Raw genomic sequence first — 22,172 nt, 5'->3', positions numbered from 1 at the left:
AGCTTAGTTTGTATGCCAAAGAATTGCCAAAGTTACTGTACTCCCATCTAAGTATTGTCCAGCTCATTGCAACCAGTAATTTTCAAAGACAAACGCCCCATTACCTTAAATAACCCAAGTCAGCTTAAAGGGCTGTATTTGGACCAGAACATAAGTAACCCTATCCACATTTAGTGTTAATATGATGCCTTTAGTCTGTGCCGTTTCCTGCGCTGAGCCATACGTAACCTTTACAGGAGAAAGGATGGGAGGTTCATGTTTGTGTCTACACACGCAAAGGATGGGAGGTTCATGTTTGTGTCTACACACGCAAAGGATGGGAGGTTCATGTTTTCACACACGTACGCACTCACGCACTCACACAGACACACGCACGCATGCACCTACTCAGTGTGTCTGGGTCACCACTCTCCAGTGACACTTCGTAGAAGAGCCACACTGGGATGCTAATCTTCTTTTCACTGCTCACTTGTCAGTGTCCAAATAAAGCAGAGCCTTATGGGACTTAGAGAGGGAAATACTTGTTTTCTCCCTGACCTCCCACTGTGACTGGGAGGATCTGGGACAAGGGGTGAATGGTCATTGGATAAGGAGACCAAGCGAGGCGGGGCTAAGGGGCCTATAGACGCCTTATCAGACGACGTCACACTGATAAGAAACAGCATGCTCGCATAAAGGCAGCAGAAGAACACCACCTCTCATAAGATGCAATGGAAAAGTTCTAACTGCACTCAAAAAATGCCTCATCAAACTTTCAGATGCTGTTTTTCTCCCAGTGTGGAGGAAGAATGATTAGGATTTTTATTGTTGCTCTTGAAATATATAATCCTTGGTTTCTGTTGTTTGAACAATAATAGCAATTCAAAACAGTTGTCCTCAAAACCACACCTCCAGTCGCTGTCATAAGAACGGGAGGTGCGCTCATGAACACGGCAGCAGAGCCTATTTGTGCACGGCTGCACGCGCATCTGCAGTCCATCAAGTATAATTTATGCTTCGTCCCGCGATAGTGTCGCGCACGAGACCTCTACGCTCACAACAGTCGCATCTGTGATGCGATGTGAGCTTGTAATTGGTTTAGGCTTGTTGTCTGCTGCCTCTCGAAAAAGCTCATAGTTGTTTTATTGACATTTTGTTGTCTTAAAGGACCACTGACTCCAGTCTTTCCACCCATCTTCATAGAATTTATGTCCGTCATTATAAATTGGCACCATTTCTGTCTACTCACTCTGTGTCTCAGAGGAGGGCTGTGGATAGGTCAGATACATGCCTACCAGTGACATCATCAATAGAAACTACAGCATTTATCTTCCTGGAAACTTAGCATGCTGAAATAGAAGCCATTAATCTTGCATTAATAATAATAAGGGTAATAATAATAATAATAATAATAATAATAATAATAAAACAAAATGGTTTTAATATTGCTTGAAATCTTATTAGAAACAATCTTTCTGCCTTTCCTGCAGTGTTGTCAATTCTCAAACAAAGAATGGTGCCACACCCCTCTACCTGGCCTCCCAGGAGGGTCATCTGGAGGTTGTCCAGTACCTGGTCAAAGACTGTGGGGCAGAGTCATGCATCAGAGCCAATGATGGGATGACACCTCTGCATGCTGCTGCCCAGATGGGCCACAACTCTGTAATAGTCTGGCTGGTATGTATGTCATTTCTCATTTCAACAACTGAAAACGTTTAATAAACTACTTAAAGTATTCTACCCAGTCCATTGCTAGTCATGTGTTTAAACTTATCTTATTAACTAATTTCGTTGTCCTGCCTTTTTACAGATGAGTTACACAGAAGTCAGCCTGGCTGACAGAGATGGTGATGGGGCCACACCCATGCACTTTGCAGCCAGCCGAGGCCATGCCAAGGTGCTGAGCTGGCTTTTGCTGCATGGTGGGGACATAGTCACAGACAACTGGGGTGGGACCCCGTTACATGATTCTGCAGAGAATGGCGAACTGGAGGTATTTGTCTGTTTGGTGCTGCTGCTGCTGTTCAGTGTCATATTGTTATATTTAACCACATGAACCCTAGTATCGCTATTTTGGGGGGACATTTTAAGCTATTTTGCCATGTTTGGCTAAGATATAGAACTCCAAAATATTGTAAATCTGTTTTTCTTTGTGCATCAGCAACAGCAATTATGAGTTTTTGGAACAGACAAACAAGGAGCAGCATAGCAATAGGATTTCTAACCCTTTACCCTAACATTCAATTAATGATATGAAAATGTAAGAAATGTTTAGTATCTTTTTTTGTTTTGTTTTGTTTTAACAGCAGACACTGCGTGATGCAAAATATACTTTTGCTTACCACAGTTTATGTTTATTTATTTGATATGGACATCACTATCACATTGCACAATTGTACAATTTGTAGATGCATTGCTTACAGTGTGTTAGCACCAGTGCTAGTTTCCACCACCAGTAAAGTTAGCCTTATGATTGCGGGAATCCAGTCATTCCGTTTTGCATGACCGTTGTCTATTTTGAATAAATAGTCACCGGTGGTTTGTATATTGCCCCTGTTTAAACCCACTGCTTTTACTTTTTGTCTCCGCCAGGCCGGATGGCCGAAGGTTGGATACTATGTTTTCGCCCCCGTCCGTTCGTGTGTTAGTTTGTGAGCAGCTAATATCCAGTACCGTTGGACTGGTCGGCTTGACGTTGTGCCCCCCTTTAGCTAATTTGGAGTAAGATTCGTTTTTTTGTCTGTTTGGCATGAAACTTTATGCCCCCCTTTAGCTAATATGGAGTAAGATTAGTTTGTCGTCTGTTTGGCATAACAGACAAAGTTGCAGAAGTAATACAATTACCAGATACAATAGGGCAGTGTTTCCCAACCTGTGTCCCGCGGTACTTTACTGTGCCGTTTGATGTGTCCAGGTGTGCCGCCTGATTTGACCGAAAATTTAACACTAACCCTAACACTAACCCTCCCCCTATTGAGCTGCAGGATTCCTATTGTTGCGTCGTCGTTGTTGTCACACGTCTAACCATTAGACGTGCGATAACAACAACTACGGAACAATAGACTCTCGGCCATTGAAATGTTAATGCTAAAGAGATGCATCCAGAAGACGCTACATTTCGCCCCCTCCAGTAAGACTGGAGTGCACGTAGACAGCAGACACATACAGTCCTACATGTCCCGACCCAAACACTGAGGAGGTAAAGTAAACGTGACGTTGTTGTGATTAAACATAATGTGCCACGAAAAATAGCTGTCCAAGTGTCCATACATGATCGCCTCGTTCTGCGAACAAAATCCTCCACAGAAGCGCAGTGATGCCTGATTTATTCTTCGTCGTACACGTGTTCCATGCTGAAAATGGCTGATTTACAAGCTCACAACGCGTTGCGGACGCAACGTGTTGTGAGCTTGTCGATCAGCTATTTTCAGCACGTGGAAATATGCAGGCTGTGAGAACTGAGACCCTTCACAATAAAAGCATGCAGCTTTCACAAGTTGGCCCATAATAAAGACAAGGAAAAGGATTAAGAATTAGGTGGCATTTCACAAATATATATAATAAGGAATTAATTTGGATAATGGTAATGGAGATATTGTAAAAGTTGTCACTTTATTAATCCCCCAAGGTTTTTTTATTCAATAAAGTCTAAAATAAATGAACTTTCCCAACACTGTATATATATATATATATATATATATATATATATATATATATATATATATTTACACACACATACATACACATATTTATGTATATGTATATAGATAGGCCTATACACCGTATATCTAGGTGTGCCCTGAGATTTTTAGGCTATGAAAAGTGTGCCCTGGGACAAAAAAGGTTGGTAAACACTGCAATAGGGTACCTACGCACTTCGTTCTTGGCCCCATAACAATAAGCTTAGTCTAGCTACTTCTCGACACTCCACAGATGATTCCAAAAACAACTTTAAAGAGTCTTATTTTCTTTGGGGGCACGGTGGCGCAGTCTGTAGCACTGTCGCCTCACAGCTAGAAGGTCCCGGGTTCGATTCCCACTGGGGACGCTGTGGGCACTGGGGGTGTGTTCTCTCCTCCGCGTCATCAGTGTTCATACCCTAGGTGGGGTTGGCCAAAGGGCCTTTCAGTGTGGAGTTCGCTTCATGTTCTCCCCGTGTCCCCTAGGCACTAGGGTAGGAACCCTCACAAAAAACATGCAGTAATCCTGGTCTCTAAACTGCCTCCCCCTGGCCAGCCGGGGCGCCTCATGGAGGGGAAAGGAACAGGTTGGAATAATGTGTTCCTTCCACGCGCTACGTCAAACCGGGGAAACTCCCCCCTGTCAGGTGAAAAGAAGCGGCTTGGACGCTCATGCATTGAAGGAAGCATGAGGTCATTCCGTTGCTCTCCCCAGGTTGGCGGAGGGAGTGTAGAGCCCAGGGTTACATTAGATAATTGACACTGGGTGAAAAATGGGTTGCAAAATCGTAGGATAAAAATTATATATATATATATATAAAAAAAATATTATTTTCTTTTTACCACACTGGAGAAATTGTTTTTAGTATATTTACAGGATTTCCCTATCATTTGCATGCTCTCAAGAGACAGTACACACACAATTTCCATTATCAACTGTATTAAAACAGATTACTAATGGAATGTTACTTTGTTTTCTATCGTCTTAAAAGTATTCTGATGTTTTCCACGAAAGTAAGGATAGTAGATGTTTTGGTAGACCAGGTCTGAGTCAGTATCATATCAGCAGAAATATCAATCTGGCTGACCTGTTCTGTCCATGTACTGTACTCTATTTTCAAACATATGAAGCTGATTCCAAATCCAGAAGGTGAAATAAATTCTCATGTTTTATTTCCCCCATCTGGGCAGCAGCATACAGAGGTGTCATCCCATTATCCCATCTTTTTCTTCTCAACTTCTTTCTTTTCTCAACTCTTTGCACCTTATTTTCTTTGTCTCTGTCTATCTTCCCCCCCCCCCCCATTTTCTACTTCTCCTCTCTCCGACTATGCCTGACATTCTTTCTCTCATCTCTCCAGTGTTGTCAGATTCTCGTAGTAAACGGCGTGGACCTGGCCATCAAAGACCAGGATGGCTTCTCTGCAGCGGACTTGGCAGTGTATAACGGCCATTCCCAGTGTGCCAAGTACCTGCACACTGTGGAGAATATGGTGAGATGTAACGCCATACGCAACACAGTAAAGTGTTCATTTAACTCCGAGTGTACAAATGTAACCAAATGGACCCATCATTCCATTTGGTTACATTTGTCAACTCTCAGAGATACAAGTGGAAATAGTTTACAGTCACAGATATAATGTACTCTGCATGTATGTTCCAGAATTACTTATTCTTTGAAAATATGTTTTTTTACACATCCTGGAGCATATCCATGGTCACAATTCAGATATAACTAACTAAATTAACTAATGTCAAAAGTCCCCCGAGGTCCAATTCCAGTCACTTCCCATCAAACAAAAACATAATGCGTGATTACAACAGCAAGCCCATGAATAATCATGATTTCATTCACCTGTGTGATTCCCATAGCTTGCCTTAGTGAACCTCCACACGTCTCACAGCTGACACCAGTCTCTTGCCTGCTAATGACGAGTGCTGTTGACACTCGCCATACTGCGACTCTCACGACAGTCCACCACAGGGAGCATGGTGCACTGACAAATAACACTTATGCACTTCACTCCCTTGGGTGTGTGGGAAACATGTTTCCCCCATTTGCCTTAGCTCCACTGGGCCAAGTGTGCATGGTTTAGTTGTGTGCTTTGGGGGAAAAGCAAGAGGGCCCTAGAGCCTTATGTCATTAAAGTATTGTAATTAAAACCGACAAACGAAAAGGCCGTATGTGCCTTACAAGGCACAAAGTGTTCTCTTTGGGCGTATCATGGGCGATGGAGACATTACAGAATGTCCATGCTCATACAGTAGATACCTCTTATCCCATTTAGACCTGAGGACGCATCTGTGTCATATTATAGCTTTAAACCCATTTTGGGCGGGAACCCCTTTTGGTGTTTTAACTAAGCATTATGTTATACTTTAGCTATTGAAAAATAGCAGATCTACAAGCTCATAGCGCGCCACCGAGTGGCGCGCTATGAACTTGTAGGTCTGCTATTTTTTAAAAATCGTAAAAATGCGGCACAAATCTTTGAATATATATTCTTTCAAAGCGATTTTTTTTTATTTCGACGTCAGGCCTGAATGGGTTAAGACACCTTTGTTAACCCATTTAGACCGTACGACGTGTGGGAACGTCATAACTAATCAAACGAGAGAAAAATATTCGGAATGTTTTTCTTTTACTACTTGCTTTACTCCTTTACTGCTTTACTCCTTGCTCTTTGCTTATCCGCGGCCCCGTTAACTTCCCTGTTTATACCGCTGCAGAAAGAATCCCTCGTATCTCCTAATCTAGGGAGCTCTCCGTGGTTTTGATCAGATGGATATACTAAGCTCTTCATTTCTGACTTCAACATGCCTCTCGTTCAAAATATGAAGCGAGCGATCATCAGCGACTTTTATCGGAATCTTAGCGAGGTAAGCAAGCAAAAAATACAGAGTAAAAGCGGCCATATCTTCCCGGCACCCCGAGCTTCTATTTTGAAAGAAATCCCGGCACTGATTGTGTAGTATAGAATAGAAAGAGAATAAAATCTGCACTCTCACTCCCTTGAAGTGAACCTTAAGTACTAATATGGCACTGCAAAATCCTTTTACTATACAAATTGACCTATAATTTAGGTCAACAATTTTAGTCTGAATAGCATTTTTACACTGTTAACCACCCTATTAAAAAATAGTAGATCGACTTGTATCTGCTTAATGTTTGGAGAGTTACAGCATGACATGCCCAAAATAGGGACGCCGGTGTTAAAGTGGTTAATAAGAAAGGGATAATGAACGGTAAGCAGGTCATTGTTAAAGTGGTTAATAAGAAAGGGATAATGAATGGTAAGCAGAAATAAACCCCTTCAGGTTGATAAAGATGCCCCCGCTTTGTGTCAGGAATTAAACACCCTGTCAGGATTTATTTCTCAAGAATGACCTGTGCACCATTCATTATCTCACCTATTTCACAGCCATTTAAAGAAGCAACTAATACATTGACACAAAATGTAACAACAGAACGATTTGGTTGATTTGATTGATTGATTCAGGTGCGTTGTCTCCGTCGGTCTATTATTCATAGTAGCACCGTCTAGGCGTCTACTATTGAGAAATAACCCATTAAGGCTATTGCTTATATTCCACATCTGTTCTGATCTGTACTCTTGCTGTCTTTTATTATAAACTAATTATAAACTTTAATTATAAATTCTCCGGCAGAGTGTGGAGCACCGCTTACTGTCCAGGGACCCTTCCACTGACCTGGAGTACAAGCAGCCCGACTCGGGGCTCTCGTCCCCGAACACCACCATGCCTCCAGCGAACCAGCCATCCACTTTCGTGCCCATTTGCTCGCCATCTGGCAACCTATCCGACTACGACTCAGCCAACTCCAGCCAGACCAGCACCGGCGAGAAGAAGAGCATCGCTCCAAACTCCCAGGCCCCTCCTACTCAACTTAATACAGTCGCACACTCAGGTCTGCGTTTCACTATTATAAGCCTTATGTTTCAAAATTGTTATGTAAAGGGACAGTATATATGCCATGATCTGGGCCTTAACCACATTAAGCCTGGCTTCCCTATTTTTGACATGTCATTATAGGCAAAAATGTATAATGTGTGTGCGTGTGTGCGTGCGTGCGTGCGTGCGTGCGTGCGTGCGTGCGTGCGTGCGTGCGTGCGTGCGTGCGTGATAGGATAGTAACAGTGGGGAAAAAGTACCCAATAAGAACAGGGGTAAATTTCAAGGTTTAAAAAATGTTTCAGAGTTGGAGTTACAATTAGGAAAAGATTCAGGTTTGGGGTCTATCTGCATGTCCGTCCTTCCATCCGTCCGTCCATGAGCACCTAACGCCGGCACCGCTGGACTAAAACTTTGCACACATACCCATGGTGATGCTAAACAGCACTGATTCATTTTCATTCCTATTGGCTATCATTGACTTTCAAAGTTTGTGGGCCCTGGGTAGCCAACCCAGCCAGGCAGAGAGCTGAGGAGCACACTATTCTAGTTAAAAACAGGTTTTTGTTTTGTTTTATGGAAAACATTTTTTGAATGTCCCCAGTCCCACATAGTAAGACAAATGTGTGTGTATATGTGTACACATCTACATGTGCTTATATGTCTCTGTGTGTTGCCTACCTACCATACTAATAACATCCTCTGTCATAACGTGTCCTGTAATACTGTTGTTTAGCTGATGCCCTGTGGGGTGTGTAGATGTACTGTATTAACCCACAATGGTGGGAACCTCTACTATTTATTGAAGTGGATCAAATACAGTGGGTGGAGTCAGCATTCCTTTGTACTCTGTGTACAGTTGCGTGCCTTTCTAGTGCTGCTCCCTAGTGGTCCATGGGGAGATGGTCTGTTTTCATGCAGAATAGGAACTTCATTGCAATTATTTCGGCACATTACCTCACTAATACTACGTTAATTGTGTTAACTGACGTGAATGAGTATTGAATGGTTGACTTTTCAATTATTTGACTTACAGATTTAAACCTGAATACCACTGTAGAAATCCCCATGGATTTGTCTAATACTAATAATGCTAATACTACTATTAGTACCAGTAAGACGCCGCCCATGCACTGGCCATATATGGAGCGTGTCTTGAGTGTACAGGGTTTGATGAGGTCAGATCAACATATGGAATGTCAGAACAGGTCAGCCCCATATATGGAGATCTAAGGGTGGCAGCGGGGTCAGTGTTGAGTGTACAGGGTTTGATGATGGCCCAGGTAGGGCCGGGCCTTAATTTTCGGGCCTGTTGAGAACTCTAGTTTTCGCGGGCTGCTGGGCGCAGGCCCGTCTAGAGTTTAAATGGACAGCTAGGGAGTCAAAAGGGAGACATCGAAGAAGAAGCATCAACATATGGAATGTCAGAACAGGTTCTGACATATATCCATATACTAGTGAGTGATACACTCACAGGAAATGCACGATTCCAGTTAACTGCGAGCTTGGGTCGCAATTAATTTTGCACCTTTCTATATTGAATTATATACAGTTAAGTGATGTACAGCAGACTAAATTACCTTGTAAATTGTTTCTGTTGTGACCAACCAGCGCAGATTTCCTTCTAAAATAAAAGTTCAAAATAAATGTGCTTTTCCAGGTGCATCGGATTCGGCCATTACAGACATGCAGGCCTACATGGACATGCTCAACCCAGACATCAATCCCAAGAAAGAGGAGTCTCCCTCCAAGCTGCCTCCGCCACCGCCCTCCTTCCCACCCCCGCCTCCCCCAGAATCAATGCAGCCGCTCCCTCCACCCCCCTCCTACCCAGCGCCACTGCCACCTCCTCCGGAGCAGGTTCCAGAGGAGTACCTGAAGGTGAAGAACAGCTTGAGACATGTGGACAGCACCGGCAACAAGAAGGAGGTAAGAAAGAAGCAACACATCTGCATTGCAATGCGGTTTTCCTCATATAAAAAGGAGATACGATCTAGAAGAAGCAAAGAATATAATTATCGGATAATTTCGTTCTTGTGTCATGTTACGGTATAGACACAATATGAAGACTTTTTTTTTGCGTTTGAGTATGCGCGTGACATCATCATCAAACCAGGAAGTTATGCAGGAATGCCTACTGAGTGGCAAAACACTACTTTCTGGCCTTGACAGCCCCTACATCCAAACAGAAAAGTCCTATCTGATTGCATTAAACAACATTAAACAATGTTAAACTCACTTTGCATGTTCCTTTGCCACTCGATTTGCCACTCGATGTGCCATTCACTTTAAGCATGCGCATACCCTCTATAGTCAGTTTAGTCTCAAACGAAAGGCAGGTGTGCAGATTAAGTTAAGAAAGTTTTGCCTAAAGATATTCAGGTATAGGGTTAGGGGCCGGGGGTCAGACAGGGCAGGGGTCAGACAGGGACTGTAGACACGCGGTCTGCTCACAACACTGTACATCATAACCATCTGAGCAGCAATCACTTGGGTGAAGCTGAACAAAGGTCTCCCTCCCCTCCCCTCTCCATTTGTTTTTGTTTTTTAAGATTTTTTTTTGGCTTTTTGCCTTTATTGATAGTTATTAGTGAAGACAAACAGGAAAGAGGGAGAGAGAGAAGGGGAGAGACATGCAGTAAAGGTCGTCATGAATAGGACTCGAACACGCGACGCGGTGTCAGGCCAGAGCCTATTATGTGGCATGCACCTGGACCACTTGGCCAGCGGGCGCCCAATCCCCCCCCCTCTCCATTTAAATAAAATAACATATTCGGACAAGCAAACTGCATACAGTAAATCCATCTAAACAATGTACATTGCATACACCATGTGACCAAATAACGAACAAGTAACATAACTAAGATGCACCAGGTACTGATACAAAGAACCATTTGCCTGACACTAATCCGTTTGGTTGATGTTGCCATAGAATGACCCTTCCTTGCCCCTCAGCATGGAGGTGGATGAGAAGAAAACTGCTCACAACGGAGTTATTGTCCTAGCACGTTTAATGAGGACAGTGAACACGCATTATACAAAGACAGGCCTCTGAGTTGGCCTAAACAATGACTGTTGTGATGGGCCTGTTGTTAATTTCACTAATTACTGTCTGAGGGTTCAGAGTAGTTGACTGATCCCACTGGAACTCTCAATTTAACGTGAGTCCTAGTATTGAGCCCTAGCATCCCTGTTCTGTTCTGGGGGAAACATTCACTTAATCCATTGAGACCTGGAAAACATCCATGTCACGTTAGCGTTTAACCACATTAACCATTAACCCATTTTGAGTGGGAACCCCTTTGTGTTTTAAACATTATGTTTTAATTTAGCTATTGAAAAATAGCAGATCTACAAGCTCATAGCGCGCCACCGAGTGGCGCGCTATGAACTTGTAGGTCTGCTATTTTTGAAAAATCGTTAAAATGTGCCTCAAATCTTTCCGAAAATTGTCGCAATGTGACACGTTGTGAGCTTGTAGATGTCTATTTTCAGTGAAGAGATTTGGTGTAGAAGGAAACCAGATCAGACCATTTCTTGGTATTTTGACAATGATGGATTATGTCAATCGAAACAAACACCATCCCAGGTGATAAGCTGCACAGAGAGCTGATTTGCTCAGCATCAAAACAATCATTAGAGGATAGCTTTGCTTGCTCTCTGCTTTGAGTTTACATTGATGTTGTTCAACGTAAACGTAGCTGCTGCAACTGTGCACTGCCCCTCTGTTGCCATGGTGTGTCTCCAAGTTGACGTTGAGTTGCCTCGTGTGCGTGCGTGCGTGCATGCGTGCGTGCGTGCGTGCGTGCGGTGCACTCATGTGTGGAGGAGGGGTTTTAATAAGAGACCCTCGGCCCACACACACTTTTCCAATGCAGAACTTGCCCGACTCGCCTTGACTGATTGATTGATTGATTGCCGACATACACAAGCCTTAACAAGTGGTAACTATATTGTTCCCAGGTGTAACAATTCTTTCGGACAGATCTCTAATTTACCGGTATATTGTTGTTATTGTAACAACTAGAAAAGTGTACTCCTCAGAGCACTGATGTACGCCAGACCAAGTTGCCTAAGGCTGTGTGACTATAGTATGCTGTACCATACTCCCCCGCCCTGTCTTATTTTCTGCATCCAGGTTACTAGCTCAGGGCGCGCCCTCATTAACAATTTAACAAATTGCTGCCTCCCCTTCACACACACACACACACACACACACACACACACACACACACACACACACACACACACACACACACACACACACACACACACACACACACACACACACACACACACACACACACAGAATAAAGATCTGCTGTGCACTATATACGTAGGGAAAAGCAATCTGCCTTGGTTGTCATAGTAACAGTGGCAACGTAACCCCATCCTGAGATCCGACTGATCAGATCTAACCAGACCAATCTCACCTCCTGCTTAAGAGAGCCTGGTGTGAAATGGTAACTTGACCGTAAACATATTTGTCATCATAAAAGGTGCAGAAAGAGTAACAGGGTTACACCCCGTCTCTTCAGCTGTTTAGTGATTGTTTAGATTTTCAGGTTGGGATGCCAATTTTATCCAATCAGGAGCCACGATAAGTAAAAATGGAAGTGATGATAAATTGGCAAAGTAAATTGGAACACTATAGGTGATAAATTATTTTCTTGAATCTTACTTTTTTTTCTCGTTCTTTTTTTGCCCTCTCTTCCTTTAATTATTTTTACGTTATTCTTTTTATCACTTTTCTACTGTTGTTATTGTCTATGCCAGGGGGTTCTCAACCTGGGGGTTGTCAAATTATTTCTCATATTCCATCCTGACTGGCTAAGATTGGCTTCCAAAGTTTACAGGAGTGGCCTGTTTTGTACAAAATGCTGCAAAACATGTACCAGACTCCGATTGCGGTGACACTGTGCAGTGTGCACGCATATTCCCACTAGGCTGAGGAAGAAATGCCACTTGACTTTTTTTCTTTTTAAACGCTCCCATCCTGGTGGAGACCTGTGGCCCGAGGGCCCTTTTTCTAGTTTATGATGTATTTTCTCTATTATTAAGGTTTTTGTAGCGGTCAATTTGTTTTGGGGTGGGGAGGGGGACGGGGCGGGGGTCGCGAGACATGGTCCCCAGGCAAAAACGTTGAGAACCCCTGGTCTATGCTGCTGCATTGTCTGAAGGAAGCCAAACCAAAATAAGTTGTACTCTTATGTACCTACAGTATAGTATACACAAGATGGAACAATAAAGTACCATATTGTACCGAATATAAGACGACTCTGATTATAAGACAACCCCCATTTTTCAAGACTCATTTGTGGAAAAAGAACATTGAATGTCAAATGGTCTAGTCCCCGATTATGATACGACCCTGCGTTTTTATTATTTCAGCTGAGCTGTGTGTGTGTGTGTGTGTGTGTGTGTGTGTGTGTGTGTGTGTGTGTGTGTGGACAGACCATGCAATACTGCACAGTATGCTTACAGTGCTTACAGTTGTACACACTCATGCCCAATTTATGTAATTTATAGAAATTCACAAATTACTAGGCCTGCTAGATCAGCTAGACCTGCTATTTTCGGTACATGACACCATCGTACAATGAGGAATAAATCAGGATTTAGAGTTACAAAAGAATAAATTAACACGGAGGACTTAACAATTCTTTTAAACCCCAAAAATGCACCACTCTATGCCGTGTATGATGTAACAGCTAAATGCCCTGTGAATATGGTCAATTCACAGGGCAGGAGTTCACAGTGCTTCATGTATACGTAAACAGGAATATTCACACAAGTACTCCACTGAGTTTTACAGAAGCCACTGGGGGCGGGGTTTGGTCAGCGGGGCTGACCATGATGTCATCATCACCGCGGTGACTGGCCAATAGGTTATTGATGAGGTCCTGTGGGTAAAGTGAGAGGACAGGTATAGGATGACAGGTGTAGTGCTGCTGAGCCCGAGAGGGGGAGGTGTCTGTTTAGGATCTGGTGACAGACGACCTGCCCTCTCTCTCTCTCTCTCTCTCTCTCTCTGTGTGTGTGCAACCTCTGAGCTTTTGGCTGAAGATCTGTGAAGGCCAGAGGAGTGCAGCGTGAGAAGGGATGTGTTGTTAACGTTAAGGTAAGGTGCTAACGGGAGCCAGAAGACTTTTCTATTGGGTGTTCTGTATAGTAGTTATGGCTGAGATGTCACATACTGTAGCAGTGCACTTTGTGCTGTATACAAGCTGGTTCAAAGCGGTTTGGAGGCTTTTTTGAGTTACATTTTCGGCAACCTTTAATGGTAGTTGTACGCACTGTACTCACTGACAACATTGCTGTTAGCAACAGTGTTAAGACATGGCCATGAATTGACTTACTCATCATCGTTTATGGTCGTATCATTTCTTGCAAGCTTATTAACATTTTGGGTAGGAGGCACAAGTAGTTGTGCCTTGGATATTATTCAGTGGAATAATTCCCTTTCTCAGATATGTTGACACAGCTGACGGTACCGGTAATAGCATTAGCTGTATGTGTTCATGCATTGCTGGCACATAGAAACAAAATGAAACTAGAAAAAGTGCCCTTCTCTCCACCAGGAGGATAGGAGTGTGTGTGTGTGTGATGTTTGGCAAAATGTTTAGGAGCAATATAAACGTGTGTGTGTGTGTGTGTGTGTGTGTGTGTGTCGTGGCTTGGCCTGTTGTAGCGCCACCATGAGGCTGATTTGAAAACGGTCAAGTGGCATTTCTTCCAAAGCCTAGTGGGAATATGCATGCACAGTTTCACCACAATCGGACGCTGTGTTGAGTAGTTGTGGCGATTTGCCTCCTGGTGGCACTATAAAGAGCAGATGTGAAAAAAAAATTCCTTGGCCTCTAGGGAGTGTGCATACACAGTTATCCACAGATCGTGCAGTTAGAGGTAAAAACACTTTTCGGCCAGTTATAGCGCCACCATGAGTTGAAAATGTTTATGTGGCATTTCTTCCTCGGCCTAGTGGGAATGTGCGTGCACAATTTCATGGAAATCACACGATGTGTTCATGATTTGCAGCATTTTGTTTGAAACTGAGCACTCCTGCGAACTTTGGAAGCCAATCAGGATGGAGTCTGAGAAATCTAAAATACCTGTTTCGTTGAATGGCTCTAGAGAGACTGTGTACTAATTTGCGTGATGTTTGGACAAAATCTGTAGGTGTACTGTCCAAAAACGTGTTTTGCACAAAGCGGCCTCCTGGTGGCGCTATAACAGGCCGTTCTGGAAATTTTGGGGCAGAGGTTCATCGTTGGCATCCAGGGAGTGTGTGTGCAAAATTTGGAATCGACCGGGTTAACGGTGCCGGAGATCAGCTGTTCACAGACGGACGGACGGACACACGGACACACGGACGGACACACAGACGGAGTGCATAACATACATACATAACAGACAACAAACTGAAAACACACTCACAAACAACATTATTACAGTACCCTCAGCTGCTTTACACCATCAAAATGTCTTCTGAGAATGGATGTTGCAGTTGCAACGGAATGTATAATCTGTATATAGTTTAATTTTGTACAAACCAATGTGCTGTATGCCTCATGTTACTTTTGAGACGTGCGCTGCAAGTCACATGCAAATGCACAGAATTTGAATCATTGATCTAGCGAAGCAGCCGCACCCACCCAAGCTAGACAGCATTTGCTTCCTCTTAAAAGCAAGAAACTAACTATCACATTATGCTGACAGACTGGTACTGTGTGTGTGTGTGTGTGTGTGTGTGTGTGTGTGTGTGTGTGTGTGTGTGTTCACACGCACAGGTGCACGCTTGCTTATATGTACCAATGTGTGTGTTTGTAAGCCAAAAGTGCTTTCATACACTATCTATTGTTACCCCCCCCTCCCTTGAGGATGACAATCCAACCATCTGTATCGCTCGCCTACTCGCATTACCTTCTAGCCTCCTGCACACTCATGAGGGACTATTCTCTTTGACAGCTGACATGAGTCAACAAAACAGATACAGGTATCATAAGAGGCGCTACAAAAGGAAGGGAGGGGTCAGGGGTGAGCTGTCAATTGTTTCCGCTCATGGTGACATTATATCTCAGAACAACTGCTCTGATGTCTGGAGCGCTGTTCTGCATCTCAACAGAAGCAGCATGCACATTTAAATTATTGCATTTGCCAAGTACGATGTTAATCTGTGCATTTGAAAGGCAAAGTATTTATGTTATTATTATTAAGATAGCATAGGCTACAGGCAGCGCAACATAAAAATATTGAATCATCATACTTTGTTTACATTTAAGATATTTTGGTGAAAGGCATCTGTGAAAACAATATCCGTGAAGAAAAGGAAGTGGGTGCAAGCCAACCGTCCTTGAGTCCATGCAAATGTCTTTTTGCTTAGGAAAATGTATCCACAGATTGTGTGCTCACTTCAAGTTCTCCAGCAGTGCACTTCTTACCCTTCTTTTTCTTTTTTGTCAAATCTATTGCACTTTGCACATCTCCTGCACATTGTATTTTGTATATCCCGGTTGCTAATATATTCCTATATTTTGTATATCCTGTTCCTGTTTTTTTGGTATACTATTATACAGTACATTTTTGGTTGCAACATATAGTTGTATGTATAGTAATACACGTTTTTTAGAATTCTTCTTTTAGAATTCTTCTACACTTACAGTAAACACTTTAGGTAGGTAGGAAGTAGGAAGGTAAGGAAATAGATGTTTAAAAACACAAAATAATACAGTACTAAAACAGCCTGATGATCGACTGCCACTCTTATTGCCTCTTATAGCAGTAACTTTATTACTATTGCTGCAAAGGTTTTATACTTGTTTTTTTTTTTATATATATATATATATATATATATATATATATATATATATATATATATATATATATATACACGTTGTTAGGTTGGCACAGTCTGCTCCAGAGAATGATCACACTGACATTTCACTTCACATAATATGTGACAATTATTAAACGTTCTTGAAACATGAGATGGGAGAAAGGTCATCGTTACTGGTTTGATGTAAATATATATGAAACATTTCCATGAATCCCATCCATTGTGTCCTTACGAGTAGATGTCTGCATGCGTGACTCACATAAAGTCCCTATCTGATTAAGACCTCGTCTCTCCACTGAATCGAAACACGACCCAAACGTTGCATTGAACCAGAAGTTTGGTTCTCTAGCAGCGCTCTAAGAGAACAACGGTCAAGACGAGACCAACCTTCAGGTCTCTTGTTCTTTCCAACAACAGAGGATCAAGATACAGTAGTACACTCAGAGCAGGAAAGTGAGAGTGCTCAATGTGAGAGGGCAAGTTACCGATCTCCGACTCCTAGTGTGAGGTTATAAGGATCTGGATTAAAAGCCACATGTGGATTCTTGCTCTCTGCTTAACCATGCAATATTAATTCCAATGTGTTCATACAGCTGAATAAAAAGGTTATCCTTAGGTCAGTCTAATTAAAGCTGATTTGTGGCTCTGGTCACATGAGTTGGCTGATCTTAGCTACATAAGCTACTAAGTATAAACCCATAAACAAAGTATCCTACTCATTGAGTCATTGATAACAGTAAACTATGAATGCTATATCTCTGAGCAACAATAGATAGTAATAGATAGTTTCAAATGTGAATGGTGACACAATTTTTTTGTTTTTGATTTGGGGGTATTCATGGTGTTTGTGGGGGTGGATATTGGACCCCAATCTTCCATACCAGCGATTCTCAAACATTTTTACCGCAAGAAGACTCCCTGTGACCCAATTCACCCAAACTAGTCAAAATAGCAGTGAGAATAGTGAATAGTAGATAGGAATCTGTTTATTTGAAATGCAAAACAAACCATAGCCTTGGCTACCTTCAGTATTTAATTAAATCAATAGTCAAATATGCCTGAAAGCATATCAAACATGAAGCAGAACCTAGACAAACAAATGTCTTAAAATGTATTAGATTTCAAAGTAACCTCCACCAGGCTTGTAAGACCAACTGATTGTGGTAAGGTATGACTGTAAAAACTATAGTTCAGTGCTAAATCCATATGGATCTATATCCGGTAGCTAGAAGTTACTTTAAAATGAAGAGAGCTGATACTGTACTGGAAGAATGTTTCACTGATATTTCATTGCCTCTTCTGCTTTGGGTTTTACTGATATCCTTGTACCTCAATTCAAAGGGTCCCAGTCTACTCTCTAATAGTCATTTCTCTGATGCTTTCTCCCACACTTGACAGATGTGTTCAACTCTAAAGACTGAGGTTGCACCTCCAAAAATCTGAACATTGATTAACAACAGCTGATGTAGGACCACATAAAGTGTCCCAGTTTGGAATTTAAAATATCAGATTCCAGTGTCATTTCTGCATTTCACACAGACCTGAATCTTTTAGAGAGATGTTGGCCACCTTCCATGACACTGTAAACATAACTTATGACTTCCTCTGTCTTTCTTCCTATGCTCTCTTTTTTGTCTCGCTCCAGTGTACCGGAGAACTATGTATCAAATAAAGCAAAATTGTAAAGAATCATTATAGTTTAACATTTGTCATCTCTTGTGCAGCTGCGTCGTGTGGACTCCAACAGGAAGTCAAGAAGCTTCAGTAAGCAGCCCAGCACTGGGGATTACTACAAGACACTGGGCAGTGACACGACGGAACCGGGCGGGCGCAAGAGCATGGCGCCCAACGAGGTGTAGATCATGATATTACTGTTTTATCACACACAAGAGGGCACTATCACTGAAAGAACAAAAGCACTTATTCTCTATTTTCCTTTAATAGATGTTTGCAGAAATGGATATACATTTCACACGCGTGTGTGTAGTGGTGGGGAGAGCTCAGCTTTCACATTAAATCTGTATCACTTGGTTGGCATCTTGATTAACGCAAATCAAGCAGCTGTTGAGCCACAGAAAATAGCACTGCTTTACTGCATTGCTGATTTTACTTTTGAAGCTGTGCGTTTCAGTATTATTATATGCAAGCTCGCTTGTACCACACATAAAGCCCCAGGGAGTTACATCACCTTGCATCCTCTTGTGCTTTTCGTGCACCGCACCTGATGCAAACTGCAGCCTCATTTACATTGACTCTTGAGTCTCCTAACCAAACACGTTGTACTTAGGACAAAAGGAAAGGAAATGGACAATGACAATAGCCTAGTTAACCACTCCCCCAAGGCTACAATGAGGCGTCCTACATTTTTAATAGGACTGAATTTGAACATTGAAATATGCACTATGCTGGACTTGACAGTCCTTAACAGTGGGTTCAAGCACGGTGAACACGGTTTGGTATAGGTTTGGGGTGTAGTTACTAGGCCATGATATATTTCCGTAGATTCTCACATATTCTCACATATTCTCAGTAATTTACATTGCACAAGAAAAACGGGCCTTGTGCAAAAACTTAAATACATTTTCAAATGCAACATAAATAGATGATAAACTAACAACATCGGTGCATTGCAGAAATCAATGACACAATTTGCAGATAAAAACGACCCATCAGTCGCCAAATTAAAATAAATAACCTTTTGCTATTTTATTTTCCTTCCTGGAACATTTTGGAATTCCACCTGTTTGCTGGCACATACCAGTACACACAGTGTTGCACAAATCAAATATACTCCATTGCCCCAGAGTCCCTCGGGGTGGGGGGGGGGGGGGGGGTGGGGGGGGGGGGGTGTATCAGTAGCAGGGGTTAAAGGGTTTTTCTATGGCCACGCTGGGGTGTAATCTATATTGATCCAATTAAGGCGTTGGTGGGGGGGGCCCTCCCGGTCTCAGAGGAACACTACCAGATGGCCCCAGCTAATCAACGGCAGCACGGGCCTGCACGCGCGCCCAGCCCAGCCCCACCCCGCCCCACCCCTACAACTCACTGGGGGATTGAGCAAAGGGAAGAGAGACCCACAATGACGAGCACGCGTCTAAAGAATAAAAGGAGAGGGCGGAGCAGGATGGGGAGAGACTGGAGGAAGGGGGGGGGGGTTATATGTCACGGCCCATTAATTCAATACCAGCTGTGTTGCAGCACACGTGGAAAGTGTGTCAGACGCGTGCGTGGAGGGGCACTATCAATTGCAGGGCAGATGGCTGTGGTTCCATTATTTCCCCCTAGAGATCCAGATTATGCCGTATTAGCTCCATTATTAAGGGACGGGGCTGTTATGTATGTCTTTATGGGTTGATAAAGGACAGCAGGGAACAGAGGGAGGACCGCTCTAATGGGCCTGTCATTATGGTGTCACAATACATCTGTCACCCACACCACCAGCTTCAGTACAACAATGTTGGCCCAGCTTGACTATGACTTTTGACTGGACGGTGCAGGGCAGGCAGACATGCTCAAATCAAATCTGTCAAGGAATGCGAACAAAAGAGATGTCTTGACATTAGGGCGGTTTATCTTTGAATGTTTAACATAAAACAAATACAGTGGATGTTTTCCTGTTGTGTGTTGTACATTTTCAAATTAATTTCATTATGAATTATTATCATTTATGAATTATTGTTATTGATAGCATATAATTCATTCATTTGAAAGTAGCCAACTCCAGCTTCCTCTAGTCAAGAGTCTAGTTTATGTGGAAAAAATATGATTTTGTCAAATGATGTAAGGTGAAAAGCCATTTCAATATTAGTATGAGTGCATCTAAGCCGAATAAACGTACGCCATCTTTGAATCAAAGTCACATCCCTCACCAGACAGAGACAAGTCACCACACAAGTGGTTTCGCCTGTGCTTTGGCTGACGGTTTATCTTGTGAAGGATGTCAACGTTTTACTGTAAGGTTTTCCCTCTCTTGCTCGACCATAGGGCTCCGTCCTAGCGGAGGAACCTAACGACAGCGCCGCTCCAAGCGCCGAGAACGGCACCATGGAGGAGCTGGCCCCGCCCCCACCACCGCCGCCTCCTCCCCCGCTCCCTCACAGCACCGCGACGCCGCCTCCGCCGCCTCCCCCTCCGTTGCCCCCGGAGACACCCGCCGCCACCTCCCAACAGCACGAACGACGCCTGTCTGCCTCTTCAGGAAGTGAGTGTGTGTGTGTGTCTGCTGTAACTGCTTTCCTAGTCCTTAAAGGAGCATTCAGTGATTTGGGTGATTTGGAAAACCACCCAGTCCGCCCCGGTAACAAAATGTGCACATGCACACGCTCTACAGTGGGGGGAAGTGCAACAGCATGTGCACCATGGCCCGCCCCCACACATTGGAGGAAGGCCCCTCTCATCCTGATTGGATGAAGGCTTTGCCACCCGCCACCAAAACTGAAACTAGGGCTTTTTGACCCCAGGGGCTCACTGGGGACAGGGAGGAACTCCTTATATGGTCAGCATACTCTATAGTAGGGAGGATTATCCAATTACAAATAAAAAATAAGTGATATTTGAATGAAGCGAAATCACTGAATATACCTTTAACCCATTTATAGGCCTGAGAAAATATTCTACAAAATGCCTTCTAAATCCTGACAGTTTTCTGAAAAACCTCATGTTTCTATGTCAGTGGTGCTCAATATTTTTCATGTCAAGGATTTGGCCACGGACCCCCATCTGAAAATAATGTTGTTCCAGGGACCTCCCCCCCTCCCCCAGAAGCAAAGATACGAGTTAAAAACGTTCGCTGTGATAGAATATATATTCAAAGATTTGTGCCACATTTTCACGATTTTTGGCCCATCTACAAGCTTGTAGATCTGCTATTTTTTCAATAGATAAAGTTTAAAATATAAGATTCTCAGTCCTCTCTCTTTTTTCATCCTTTCCACTATTTCCGTTTTCGTCCCGACAGTGAAAGCCAAGTTCCTGGTATGAATGGGAAACTGTGTTATCGCTCTGGGAACAGAGGAGATGAGTCTAGCCCCAGCGTCCCAAATAAGTGATTATAAATTAATGCCATGAAGGCTACCGTTACCCTGAGAACTGGTTTAGTGTTCATCCATTTCCTTAAGTGCCACTCTGACCCAGCAGACACTACCCGACGACGTGGATTATACAGTAGACTGGCCCAGTTTACCGAAGAAAGTACCTTTGTCTTTTAGGGGGGAAACAATCAGTATGAAGATACTTTATAATACCTTATAATTTCATATGGCTGTGAGAATAAACTTTACTTTTTAATTGCCAATGGAAGAAAAACAGACACACATTCTCCTATACAGGCATGCATGTCCTATTGTTTACATCATTAGCAATATGACACTCATCTGACTTGTACGTACAGAGTACTATTGGAACACACATCAATCAATGTCACTTGTCTTTCATACTTCACTGGTGCTAATCTTCTATTCCCTGCTCCGTCTACACCTCCACTTCCACTTCTCTGTGTTTTTACCACCGACTGTCTCTCCCTGCTGTGGCTCTGTGAAGGCGGAGGTCTTCGCTCCACCTCTAAGGGAGGGCCACAAAGACAGATGAAAGTACTTATTGCAGCCGCAGGTCGCAGTTAACGATGAAATTGTGCATTTCCCGTCAGTCAGTCAGTCACGGCCCATATATGGTCATGCCTCGTGACATCACGTGATGTCATCAATATTAAGCCCATATATGGAGATCCCCGATGTCATCAATATTGGCCAGTAACTCTACATCTCACC

At 43.0% G+C, this 22,172-nt stretch overlaps 1 protein-coding gene across 1 annotated transcript in view; it reads left to right on the top strand.

Annotated features, from left to right (window-relative positions):
* Positions 1 to 22,172, top strand: part of espn (espin) — a gene marked incomplete at both ends in the record, with an annotated part of 55,433 nt that overhangs the window by 19,002 nt on the left and 14,259 nt on the right. Inside the window, 7 exons of the mRNA XM_079515331.1 lie at positions 1,470 to 1,656; positions 1,790 to 1,972; positions 5,021 to 5,152; positions 7,329 to 7,587; positions 9,232 to 9,500; positions 18,132 to 18,260; positions 20,392 to 20,608. Coding sequence (XP_079371457.1) covers positions 1,470 to 1,656; positions 1,790 to 1,972; positions 5,021 to 5,152; positions 7,329 to 7,587; positions 9,232 to 9,500; positions 18,132 to 18,260; positions 20,392 to 20,608 — 1,376 coding nt within the window. The remainder of the gene's footprint in view (positions 1 to 1,469; positions 1,657 to 1,789; positions 1,973 to 5,020; positions 5,153 to 7,328; positions 7,588 to 9,231; positions 9,501 to 18,131; positions 18,261 to 20,391; positions 20,609 to 22,172) is intronic.

The sequence above is a fragment of the Electrona antarctica genome (genome assembly GCF_951216825.1).
Source record: "Electrona antarctica genome assembly, chromosome: 2".
NCBI classification, from domain to species: domain Eukaryota; kingdom Metazoa; phylum Chordata; class Actinopteri; order Myctophiformes; family Myctophidae; genus Electrona; species Electrona antarctica.
Note: the sequence above shows the minus strand (reverse complement) of the source record. Positions and strands in the feature narration are given on the sequence as shown.